This window comes from Sylvia atricapilla, chromosome 11, assembly GCF_009819655.1.
Source record: "Sylvia atricapilla isolate bSylAtr1 chromosome 11, bSylAtr1.pri, whole genome shotgun sequence".
In the NCBI taxonomy this organism is placed as follows: Eukaryota; Metazoa; Chordata; class Aves; order Passeriformes; family Sylviidae; genus Sylvia; species Sylvia atricapilla.
In genome coordinates this window covers 1,517,468-1,529,667 of record NC_089150.1, presented here as the reverse complement: position 1 = coordinate 1,529,667, position 12,200 = coordinate 1,517,468, and the positions used below count along the sequence as shown (strand labels likewise).

General features: G+C 50.1%; 1 protein-coding gene across 8 annotated transcripts in view; it reads left to right on the top strand.

Moving 5' to 3' along the window:
- The window catches only part of ITPR1 (inositol 1,4,5-trisphosphate receptor type 1), a 164,219-nt gene that overhangs the window by 112,703 nt on the left and 39,316 nt on the right, over positions 1-12,200 (top strand). For all 8 annotated transcript variants that reach the window (XM_066327143.1, XM_066327140.1, XM_066327145.1 and 5 more), the window contains 2 exons: positions 9,133-9,313; positions 9,904-10,157. In XM_066327143.1, coding sequence (XP_066183240.1) covers positions 9,133-9,313; positions 9,904-10,157 — 435 coding nt within the window. The remainder of the gene's footprint in view (positions 1-9,132; positions 9,314-9,903; positions 10,158-12,200) is intronic.

Below are 12,200 nucleotides of genomic sequence, written 5' to 3'. Positions count from 1 at the left end.
GGTGAACTGGAGAGCTGTGCCTCTGTCACAGCATGGCAGGAGTGACCCAGTGCTGCATGGAACGGTGGCTTGGAGCTCACCAGTGTGTCTGAGGCTCCTCTGAGAGGTGACAGTGCAAAAAGCTTGTGGCTCTGAGCTGTTTGAACTCCCGGAGCTCCTTGGTTGAGCCTCCCCAGAGGATCCATGTGCCCTCCCTTGGGTGCACCCTGGGGCTGTGCTGTCTCTGGAACAGGTGCCCTGGACACAGAAATCTCAGCAGCCAGCTCCTCATCAGTCAGGTTGGGTAGGGAATTCTGCCCTGGACTCACACAGCCCTCCCATCCCAACCCTGTCTTGCTCCATGCTTGGACTCATTGACATTTCTCAACGTTTCTCTTCCTGTCTTGCCACCAGTGAGGAAACTCCACCAGGGTGAATTGTGGTCTCCTCTTCTGTGCCTCCGACTGTCCAGAGATGACTGACAGTTGTTGGATAATTGCAGGATTGATGCACAAAAGGGATTGAATCCAGACCTGTCCAGTTCTTTGTGTTCCTGGCACTTGGGGGGCCCAGGGAAGCCCAGAGCTGGGGGCTACCAGCCACTGGTGCTGGTCAGGCACAGCCCTTGGCACTGAGAGAGCAGACCCTTCAGGACAAATTTATGTCCCTGAGCTCATTGTAGTACTGGCTGTGAAACACTGTGACCAAAATGTCCCATTTGGTTGCAGGAACACTTTGTTTCTCTTTTTATGTGACTGCAACTGCCCTGCAAAGTGAGGGGAAAACTCTGCAAAACATTACAGGAGTACTGGTGGAGTAGAATGTTGGCTTAGTGACACAATAGTGCTTTAATTTGTGGTTTGGGCTTTTAAAAACAGATTTATTTCTTGCAAGATTTGCAGCAGTCGTAGATGTCAGTGAGCACAGACAATTGTATGTGATGGCAAAGGCTGCAGAGGCAAGAATGTCTTTGGGTCACTAAACTTTGGTAAATAGCACTTGAAAACTTCTGATCATTGATAAAACAAGCCTTAAATTTTGTTTGTTTCAAACAGACAGAATTCTCTGATACAGGATGTTATCTCTGGTTTTACATTGTTTTAATAATAGCTGTTTAGGAAATCAGTGCACAACCAGCGAGCTCTTGGCACATGTTAAACAACCACCTACCTGTGTCTTTCACTGTTTTAATGTGTTTTTCCTCAAGGTAAAACACACCTTTTTTTTTTATTTTATTTTTAAATTCTGAATATGTTATGAACATGACAGTAAAAAAAAAAACATTGATAGGGACCTGCATCATCAACTGTGGGGAGAGATCTTGTGCTTTTCTGAAAGAGCCCTCTCCAGAAGGAAATCTTGTGCAAATCCTGACCTTGATGGTGGAGTTGCCTTCCAGAGAGGGCACAGGACCTGCAGTAGCCACGAGGAACCTCTGTCCTGATGTTCTGCTGCTCCACAGCAGATAAGGAGATGGGGATGCCAAGCCTGTAGGGGCACACCCATCTTCTCCTTGTATATTTTAATGTATTTAGCACACTGGAGTCCCAGTGTCCCTCAGCTGGTGGATACCACCATGCTCAAAACAGCCCACCCCACTGATAATGCATGAAAATGGAACCTCCTCTTCCTGCAGGGGAGATTCCATTTCCACTCAGGGCACTGGGATGCACAGATGAGACTGAGGGTGGATGAGGTTGGATGGTAACGATACCACCTCATCTTTGCAGCTCCTGCTGCTTCCTGAGGTGTGTTTGGGCCATCAGTATTCCTGCAGCAGAACATCTTCCAGTCTTTCTTCCCAAAGGGGAGTTTTCTGCTGGATTCTGAGGTGCCCATCTGTGTGGTTGAGCAGTGCAGGTGGAAAAAAAAGGAGAATAGTCGCTACCTCAGGGTGCAGCTGTGTCTTGATGGCCTTGTGTTGGGTAGCACCTCCTGTGTGGCAATCCCCTCAGCATTCCACTGGGATCCTGGTCCTGCAGGGAGGTAAATGAGTAATTCTCCCAGTTCCTCTCCATGGCATCCAGGTCCAACACAAACTTTCAAGATGATCCCTAGCAGGATTAAAGTCCTCCCCGAGCAGGCAGAGGCAAAGCTATTCAGCAAAACAAGGTCATGCTGCCTTTTTTTTTTTTTGGTAAGCACAGGAATCAACAAAGCGCTGTTATATAACTTCTATTTATATCCCACTTGCTCACTAGCTGCAGGCACACAAGAGTAGCTGAGAAGGGAATTTAATGAGCTCTCAGGGCTTGCTCACCTTCCAGAGCGGGTAGGAGCCAGCTTGTTTTTGAAGTGCGTCAGCAAATGAAACTGGTGGTGGGTGGGTGGTTTGGGTAGGTGGACTGACTTGTTGCTATGGTTTTCTTTAATTCCTCTGTCTCTCAAGGAGATCTTACACTTTTTTCTTTTGGGGAGTCTGCAGACTTCCTTGTTTCTCACACCTACGCAGCACTTGCTGGTTTGGTGGGGAAGTGGGATCCATGGTCCTGCCATGGGGAATGGGATCCATGTTCCTGCCATGGGCCATGGGATCCACACTCCTGCCATGGGCCATGGGATCCACGTTCCTGCCATGGGCCATGGGATCCACGTTCCTGCCATGGGCTATGGGATCCATGTTCCTGCCATGGGGAATGGAGTCCATGGTCCTGCTCTTAGGAATGGGATCCATGCTCCTGCTGTGGGATAAGAGATCCATGTTCCTGCCGTGGGGAATGGGATCCATGCTCCTGCCATGGGGAATGGGATCCATGTTCCTGCCATGGGGAATGGGGTCCATGTTCCTGACATGGGCTATGGGATCCACGTTCCTGCCATGGGGAATGGGGTCCATGCTCCTGCTCTCAGGAATGGGGTCCATGCCCCTGCCATGGCTGAGCTGAGTGACCCAGCACTGTGTGTTCCCACAGGGAGGCAGGAGGAACCCAAATCAGCTCCATGCTGGGCACACCCCGAGTCTCCCAAGCTCCTGAGGCCGTCTGTGAGCCCAGACCCCACAGTGATGTTTGTGCCTGTTTTGCCCCCACTGTGCTTTCACCAGTGTCACCTCATCCTTGCAAGGCTCGTGCTGGCTCTGGAAGGGTGTGAGGGAGCTGTCTCTGTGTGAGGTTTGTTCTTGCTTTCTTCTGTGGAATGACTTCAAGTTGCATCAAGATTTTGGGCATTGCAGTAGGAGAAGGTGTAGGATCTGAGAGCTCTTCCTGTGCTGCTGATCCCATTTAAACCTGATGAGGACAGGCAAGCATTTCTACAGGTCAGGCTCTGTGCACTCATCACCCCTAAAAAACATTTCCCCATAAGGTGGGCAGAACCCCCAGCAAAGAGCAGAGCTGTGCAGGGTGGAGAGTGAGTGCTCATGGCAGGGAGAGTTTGTCTTATTTGTGGAAAACAGAGCTGGGAAGTCCTCCTTCTGCTTTCAGGACAAAGTTTATTTTACAGTTTGCAAAGAAAACAGGCAATTGAGGTGTTCTGGCAGATTTTCCTTATGGGTTTATTTCAAACTGTGAAGTATGTTCAGTGTGAAATATTTCAGCTGCCATTTCCTTAAGCTATGCAAGACTAATGATATCCATCACTCCTGCCCAAAGTGATGGATCTGCAGTGAGCCAGGACGTAAGAGAGATTTTCAGAGAGAGAGAGATTAGCGATATTTAAAATAAATAAATGAGGAGGGACCGAAAGCAGAGTTAGCTTGGAATTTTCTGCAGTGGAAGCCCTCGCAATATGTTTAGGCAGAATGTAGAGGGCTGGCACTTGTGCCTAATTCAGCGCTTGTGTTAGAGCAGTTCCCCTTAAAATGTGGCTTGTTTGAAGTAGTCCAGCTCTAAGAACTCGTCTGGGGGTGGCAAACTCTTCCTGCAGAGATGAAGTAGCACACAAGTTTTGCATTAGCTCGTGCTGGCAGCCTGGCCGGATAACCCGGGCGAGCTGAGGTCCCTGCAATGATTTCTCTCTAGTGCTGGAATAAAATGTCCTGAGCTGAAGCCAGATCGCTGAGCTCTCTCCTCTTTCTGGAGGGACTTTCCTCTCTCTGTCTCACCAAGTTCACGGGGTGTTTTCTGTTCACTGGCATTAGAGAAATGGGGAAGGAGACGACAGCTTTAATTGGCGAGGTGTTTGCTGGGACCTGGCTTCCCCTGATTTCTTGCTAATCAGAAGCTTGTTTTGCGGAGGAATTCTTGGGGATGTGCAGGGATGGTCTGGCAGGGCTGGGTGGCTGATGAAACACTTTGGGAAGGGTGCGGTCCCGGGAACGCTCCGTGGGCTGACTCGGGCTGGCTCCTGCAGCCAAGGCTGGCCACTCCTCGTGGGGAGCAAACCCAGCTGAGCACAGCCTCCCCAAAGCCAGGGCCCAAACCCAGGGCTTGCTGCTGGCCTTTGCTGCTGCTTCTCACAGGATCAGACAGCCCAGCGCGGAGCGAGGCTGCGGTGGGAAGTCAAACTCTTCCACGAGAAACAATCCAACTGTTGTTCCTTCTCTTGGCGGCCAGAACAGTCGTGACTTTGGGGCAGAGCCAGGTGACAGGGCAGGCAAAGGTGTCCCCAGTAAAGGGGACAGCACACACAGCCCAAACTGGCAAGCCTTTCAGAGGCAAGAGCTAGAAATCAGCTGCCTTCAGCTGCTGCCTGGGGTTTTTTTTTTTCCCCATTTAACAATCCTACACTGAGCACAAGCTCGCTCGTCATGAAATTTACTGTGGATTAGTTACATTTATAGTGGATTGGTTACCTGGGTCTGTCCTCTGTACGCCTTCCACAAAGGCACCAGACTGCTGTGCTGTACAGTTTCACTCTGCACATGACAGATGTCAGTTCTGCTGGCTAAAATCCAATTTGTTACTGACTGCTGGTGTCAGAGACACGTTAAAGAGCATTTGTCCCTGCCCTGTGGTTATCCTGCCTCCGTAATCCCACCCCCCTGAACTGCTGGGGAGTCAGCTGAGCTTCTCTTCCACTCATCACTAGATATTTTGTGTATTTCATATGTCAAAGGTCTTAGAATTAAATGCTAATGCCAGGAAATGTGCCTCTTCTTTGCCAATTTATTTTTTTTAATGGGGTTCTACAGTCCAACTTGTTAATGATTTGCAGTATTTAGGAACATGCCAAAAAATACCCACCACAGAAAATGATATTAATGCTGAATAAAAAGTCAGCGAGCAAAAATGGTATTTTCAGTTTAGCACAAAACGTTAGGTAAACATTTCACAGAGTATGTAAATAGTCAGAAGGGAAGAGGAGACCAAGCCCCTGGGAAGAACTACAGAAGAGACACTAACTTAAAAAAAAAAAAAAAATCTGTAACTGGAAGTTAGTGGTGTAAAAAAGAGCTTAACCACATGTCTCTGGCAGTTGTTAACTACTGGAACAGACCGTGGACAGACACAGTTCATAATCTCTGACACTTTCTCAAGAAAGACAGGATTCTTTTCCCAGGAAACCACGTTAAACACAGGCTGAGGTGGGGAGGGAGCTCCAGGGGCTGTTGGTGCTCCAGGGTGAGCAGGGCTGTAGTTGGTCAAAGTGCTGCAATTGAAACTTGGCCTTCAGTTTCTTTTCCAGAGAAATCCATCTCTGGATTTGCAACTTTTCTTCTGCCAGGTGTGGTGTGGACCAGGAGATGAAGTCACAGGTGATGATGGGATTTCCTTGCTGCCCTCCTTTGGCCCCGAGGGGATGCTCTGGAGGAGAAGAGGTGTAAGGGGGATGTCCTGCTGGGCACAATTCCTTAGGAGCAGAGCTGGGTGATGGAGAGGAAAGGAACTTACTGCCCAGGTTTCCTGGTGTTACCAGTTGTTCTCTGTGGTGCTGTAATCTGGATCTCTGGAGGAGCAGTGGTGCTGCCTGTGCTGGGTTCTTCCATCCCCTTGAAACAACGAACGTGTGCAGGAGGTGCTTGCTCCCTCCTTAAAAAGGATGGAGAGCTCTGTGGTGATGTCCTTGCCCTCAGTGGGTGTCTGTCCTGTCAGACACTCGTGCCTGTCACGTGGGGTGGCTCTGGGTTTCCTTCTGTGCCTGTGTAATTAATTTCCATCCCATTATCTCGGCGCTGTCGCCTCGGAGCGGCCGCGGTTCGTTTGCTGTGCTCCGGAGGTCTGCTGGGCTTCCCTGAGCCCTGGGCACTTGTAAAGCCCTTTGCTGAGCCTGAGTTCATGGGGCAGCCCCCATGGGCTGCTCTGGCTCCTGTCCTGGGGCAGTGACTTGACAGACATTAACAGCACAAGGTTAAAATAAAATGCAGTTTCGCAGTGTGTGAGTTTAGCACTCTTAAGAATGCCAGGATGATTTGGGTTGGAAGGAGCCTCAAATATCATCTACTTCCAACTCCCTGCCATGGGCAGGGACACCTTCCACTAGCCCACAATGCTCCATCCTGGCCTTGGGCACTGCCAGGGATCCAGGGGCAGCCACAGCTGCTCTGGGCACCTGTGCCAGCCCTGCCCACCCTGCCAGGGAAGAATTTCTTCCCAAAATGCCATCTAACCCTGCCCTCTGGCAGTGAGAAGCCGTTCCCCTTGTCACAAATCCCTCTCTGGCCTTCACTGCCTGTGTCTCCAGTACCTCTCAGCTTTTCCATACTGGGACAGCCAGACACAGCCCGTACCAGTTCCTTATGGGACACAGTGCCCTGCCTGCAGTAGGTTTTAGGAGCTCCCAGACCCCGGTGTGGTGATGACTGGATTCTCAGGGATGGCTGATGTCAGATGCTGCAGTGCCAGGGCTATGTTTAAAGCTCCTTTTCCTCCAAATCCCACGGGAGTGTGGAGGTTGGCTGTTCCTCCTCACTTGCTCTTTCAGCAGCCTGTGGTTCCGTGGTGTCTGTACACAAGCCAGGACCCCAGCAGACGGTGCTCTAAAATGGCCACTCGATTTCCGTTTTAAAAAGGGAGATTTCTCCACTTGCTGCTTCGAGGCTATATCTGTAAATAAGATTTTAGGATTTCTGTCATAATTATCACCACCCGTTACCTGCTCAAGCGCAACTTGCAAGATCACACCTCTTAAAATACAGTATCTTTGGGAGCTGGCATGTGGTTGATTCATATGTGTGAAGGTGTTAGGCATCCTGACCTAAACTGAAACAATCATTTGGTGGCACCCCTTCAGTGTATGCACAGCATGCACAAAAAGCTTTACTGGAAATGCTCCTTTCATTTGGGTGTTTTTTTTTTTTCTCTGAAGTGCAGTGGAAACTCAGTTAAGAAGCTTGAAAAGACAACAAAAATCAAGTCTGTCAGCAAGTAGTAATTACTCTCATAAAAGGTATTTCTTTAGTGTGGTTCATTAAAAAAAGGCTTCCTTCAGCACGGCTTCATCACAGGGAAACTCCTCCAGTCTGGGTCTGCAGAAGTGACAGCCAGGTCATGGCCATTGCTGCCTGAAAACCTGATTTTTCAGAAAGTGCTTGGCCTTTCTAGAGCCTGTGGTTTCTGCTGGTCTATCTGTGAATTTTTGTTGTTGTTCTTTTATGTAATCTTGGTAGAGTGAAATTTCCAAGATGCTTCTGAGGCACAAACTCTTCCTCTCTGTCCTTCTAGCCACCAAGCCACAGAGTTAGTTCAGGCTTGGCTGCCTCAACCACCCCGTTATTGAGGGGTTATTGTCAGCCTCAGCCCCTTCCCAGGGAGGAATTTCATGGCTGTCTCTAATCCAAGTCAGCCCTCTTTCAGTTAAAAGCCATGGGAGAACCTTAGGAGAAAGCATTCAAATTTTTGGTAGAAAGTCTTGGATTAGATGTTTTATTTTTACTGTACCAATACTAATAAATGAATTTGGTGCCCAGATCCCCAGTGGCACATCCCAGGCCCAGCAGTGTTTGGGCAGAGGGGGTGTCCTGCAGTGCTCTGACCCCTGAGCTTTGCTGGATTCTCTGGGTGGGTGTCAGGAGGGAGGACTGGTGTGCCTGGATTTGGGATGTCTGTCCTGGGTTGTTCTCCTTTCCCTCCTCTCTGTCCATCACTAGCAACAAACACCATCTTCAGAGTTTACCTGAGGTGCTGAGGGCAGGTGGGAGGGACATCTCGTGAATATTGACCACGTGCTTTAAATAGCCACCCTCCTGCTCTTTTCTGTAATCAAAGACACAACTCTGGGAGTGTTCAAAGTCACTCCGTGTGTTCTCCGTGCAGCTGCTGGGGAGTGATCAAAGGCAGCAGCAGCCAGGGCCCCGTGTGCTCCTCGGCAGAGCGGGCAGGATATATTGCTGTTCCCATTTTAATTTGTTTTTTCAATAAATCAGGCTTCATTCCTATTCATCATGTAAAGCTGTTGGATGGCGAGCCGCTGCAGAATGCTAACTAATTTCATAATGCTCTGCATAAGGTGACCCACTTACAAGTTCATCCTTCAGTCGTGTTTAAGCTCTGGTCCTGATTTATGTAACAGCATATTGGTTTCATCAAGAGTTGTCTGATCACTCACTGTGTTGGCTCCTTCTTGACCTGTACATGATTTGTATTCTCCTCGATTTTAGGGAGAACTTTCTGTCTCCGTGCACATATGTGCAGAAGAAGAGTAATAAACCTTCTTAAAAGTAGTCAGTGCTTTGAGTTTTTTCTGTCACTTCAAGATATAGTGGAGTGGGAACTAAAAGGAGTTTTAAGGAGCCTGCTGTAGGCAGGGCAGGGGAACCTCAGCACGGGACGTCCCTCACAGGCATCGCCCCGTTTGTACAATTTTGGACTGTGATTAGAGTTGGCTTTTGTGTGCTGTGAGTCACAGTGCCTTGGATTTGAGGGTGGGAAGGCAGGACGGTTCTTCTTCCTCTATATTTTGCTCATAGTCTTTTGTTTCTGAACCGAGAATCAAATTACAGGGGATTCCCTTCTCCTTACCTTAATTCCTGATGCTTAGCTTATCTCCCTTTGTTGAGAGTGAGGTGTGCTGCCCGAATGTATCAGGCTGCTGTGATTTATTGCCCTCACTTCTCTTTAAATCTGTGTTTGAAGTTGTTAATGAGGAACTTAAGAAAGCTGAGACACTGGGGCTACCTCACAATAAACTACAGAGTTTCCATTGCTCTGAGTTTCAGTTTACTGAGGACTGCTGAAGTTCCCACTCCTGCAGGATACCACACAGTGCAGAAAGGTGGAATTGTCTGGATTCACACCTGGGTGTGGAGCTACAGGTGCTGTTCCTTTTCTCTTGTAGCATTCCTTCTTCTGCCGACTGACGGAAGATAAGAAATCTGAGAAGTTCTTTAAGGTGTTTTATGATCGCATGAAAGTGGCGCAGCAAGAAATCAAGGCAACAGTCACAGTCAACACCAGTGACTTAGGAAACAAAAAGAAAGATGACGACTCGGACAGAGACGTCCCCAACAGGAAAAGAGGTAATCCCCAGTCGTTCCCCTTCTGAAGTGACAAGGGAGTGTCTTTTGGACTCATTTCAGTTGCTGCAATAATGCTCTGATCTCTGATCCCACAGAGCAAAGTTCAGAGATCAGTGGTGCCCTGGCTCGGGATTTCGAGAGCTTCATCCCCTCTTCATCCATTTGTGAGGTTGTGCTGTTGAAATGAGGAAAAGTCTTTCTGAGCTGAGACTCTGCTGCCTTGTCTCGTGACAAGCTGCCCAAATCCCTAGTAACAACCCCGGACTGTGGGTTGTGGTCAGTGCCTTCTCTAACAATGAGTGAAGAAATCCTAATTTTGTTCTAAAGCAGGTCCTTTTTACCATAACTCCTGCTCGTGCTGGATGTGTGTGCCCTAACCAATTAATCCCCAGATGTATAACCCTGCTGTGGTTGGTGTACAAGGTGCAGAGTGTGACACGAGCCCCTCGCCTCCACTAAACGCACTCACCAAAGAGCTGCTGCTCAACAGCTGGGCCTGCGGGTGAAGCTGCCAGGGGAAGGTGTGGACAGATTTCCTGGCCCCTCTTCATCCAGCCTCCCTTAGGCAGCTGTGTCCTGGTGTGTTGCAGTGAGGGAGCCCATGACCCAGATCACAGAGGAGGTCCGGGACCAGCTGCTGGAGGCGTCGGCGGCCACGCGGAAGGCGTACAACACCTACAGGAGAGAGGCCGACCCCGAGGAGCACTACTCAGCAGGAGAGGGGGCCCAGGCTGCGGCAGACAAGAGCAAGGATGAGCTGGAGATGAGTGCTGTCATCTCCATCATGCAGCCCATCCTGCGCTTCCTGCAGCTGCTCTGTGAAAACCACAACCGGGATCTGCAGGTACCGCCTGGCTCCGGGTGCTGCGTGCATTCGCTGCTGCCACACCATTATCCCTAATCCCAGGCCTTTTTAAATGGATTATGGGACCAATTATTCTCTTTGGTCCTGATGTTAATCCAGGGGAAAAAAGCACTTATACCTTGCTGGGCTGATCTGAGCAAATCCAGTTATGCAGTGGTCTTTGAAAGGTACATAAGAGGCGGTGGGCTCAACGCTTCTCGGGGCTTTTAAAAAACTTACGTTGAGAGCAAGCAGGTGTTGTCCTGTGAAGTTACTGGTTTGTTTTTGAGAGGGGAAGGAAAGAAAGAAAAATCATGTAGGAAAATGAAGAGGGTATTGGGACTTGGGTTCCAGCAACCCTCAAGCTTAACTTTCCCAGGTTCTCCTGGATTTTCTTGGATCTGTTCACGTGCCTAGAGTTGAACACGTGGTGGTGTGTCAGGAAAGCCTCAGCTGGAGGTGAATCTGCTGAGGGCCATGAAGGGCAATGAGAAGGATTTCTTGGTTGTATCCACACAGGAGGAGGTGGGTTTGCTGTGGAATGGGCACAGCCCCTGGGGACAGAGGACATGGAGAAGGTCAGGGCTTGATGCCACCTTCCCCTTGCTGCTTTTGGGAAGGACTGGCCTTCACCAGCCCTACATCCCCGAGACCCTGGAGAGGTCTGGAGCAAGGGAGTCTTACCCTTGGTGGAGAGTTGGGATGGGAAACATCTGAACAAGCTGAACGTGCATTTAAACAGGCTGGATGCCCCAGGCTCCATGTGGGATTCTGGCTCCAATCCTGGGTTCCCAAGTCCAGGCAGTCTCAGAGCTGACCATGGAGCATCTGATGGGCAAGGAGGGGCAGGGGGAGGTCAGGCTGGAGAGGAGAAGGCTCAGGATCTCTGACCATGTGTGCAAACACCTGATGGGGGATGTGGAGAGAAAGGGCCAGGCTCTGCTCCAGCTGCCTCGTGACAGGGGTTGGAGCTGGCAGTGTCCAAAGGTCCTGGCAGCCTCGGTGTCCTCTGCTGCCCTGGGACGTGTTTGCAGAATTCCAGGGAGCCCAGAGCAGGTTCCCCCTTATAAAAGGGTTGCAAAATTCAGATGATTTTTGTTCAGCGCAGCCGCTGCTGCCGGCTTGAGACGGAGGAGCTGCTCAGTGTGCTAAATGCCCTCATAAAGAGCAATAATTGCCTTGATTGCCCATTGTTCCCTGGCCGGCAGGAGCGTGGGACCCTGAGAGCTCTGCAGAGCTGCCAAATCGCTTCCTCTGAGCTGGGATGCCCCGGCAGCACGTGGGATCACAGCTGCACCCAGACGTCCTGGGAGCATCTCCGAGTGCCCAGGTTACATCCATCAGCCTTTCTCTGCTTTGACAGCAGAGGAGCCCTTTGATGTGTGCTTTGTCAGAGGATTTTCCTGCCGCTGGCGGTGGCGGTTCCCGTGGCGCGGTTCCAAACCGCACGCGCAGGATCCGCCGCTGCCTTTGGCGACGCACCCGCAGCTATAGGAGCACACACTTGAATTCCAGCCAGTGCAGAAACTTGGCCTGAGCTCTCCCCCATCCTGAACAATTAGATTTCCCAAACAGCAGGTAGCCGTAGTCAGCTCGGAGAGAAAAAGGGATTTCTTTTTCTTAACGGCAACAAAAAAAAACTGGTAGAACAATTTTTCCGGTGTAATCCACAATTTTTCCAGTGTAATCCTCTTGCTGCCTGCCTGCCTCGAGGTTTGTCCTTTTCCTTCAGCCCCAAAGGGAAGGCAGAAGTGACTGATCCTCCAAAATCCCGGTGTGTGTAGCTGAGCTCCCTGCGGTAGTGCCAGTGCTGCCTAAAGGATCAGGGGAGGACTCTCCAGGCAGGATTTCACATTCTGTTTGAATGAGGAGTGAGTTGGGATCACCTGCCTGCTGCAGGTGTGGGCTGGGCACACTGTCAGCCTCTCCAGGCAGCTGTGGGAGCTGATGTGCAAACCCAGGGAAGAGCAGGTCATGCTGGAGGAGCTGCTGTGCTGAGGAGGAGGAGGAGGAGGAGGTCTCTGGGCTGCTCAGGCAGCTGCA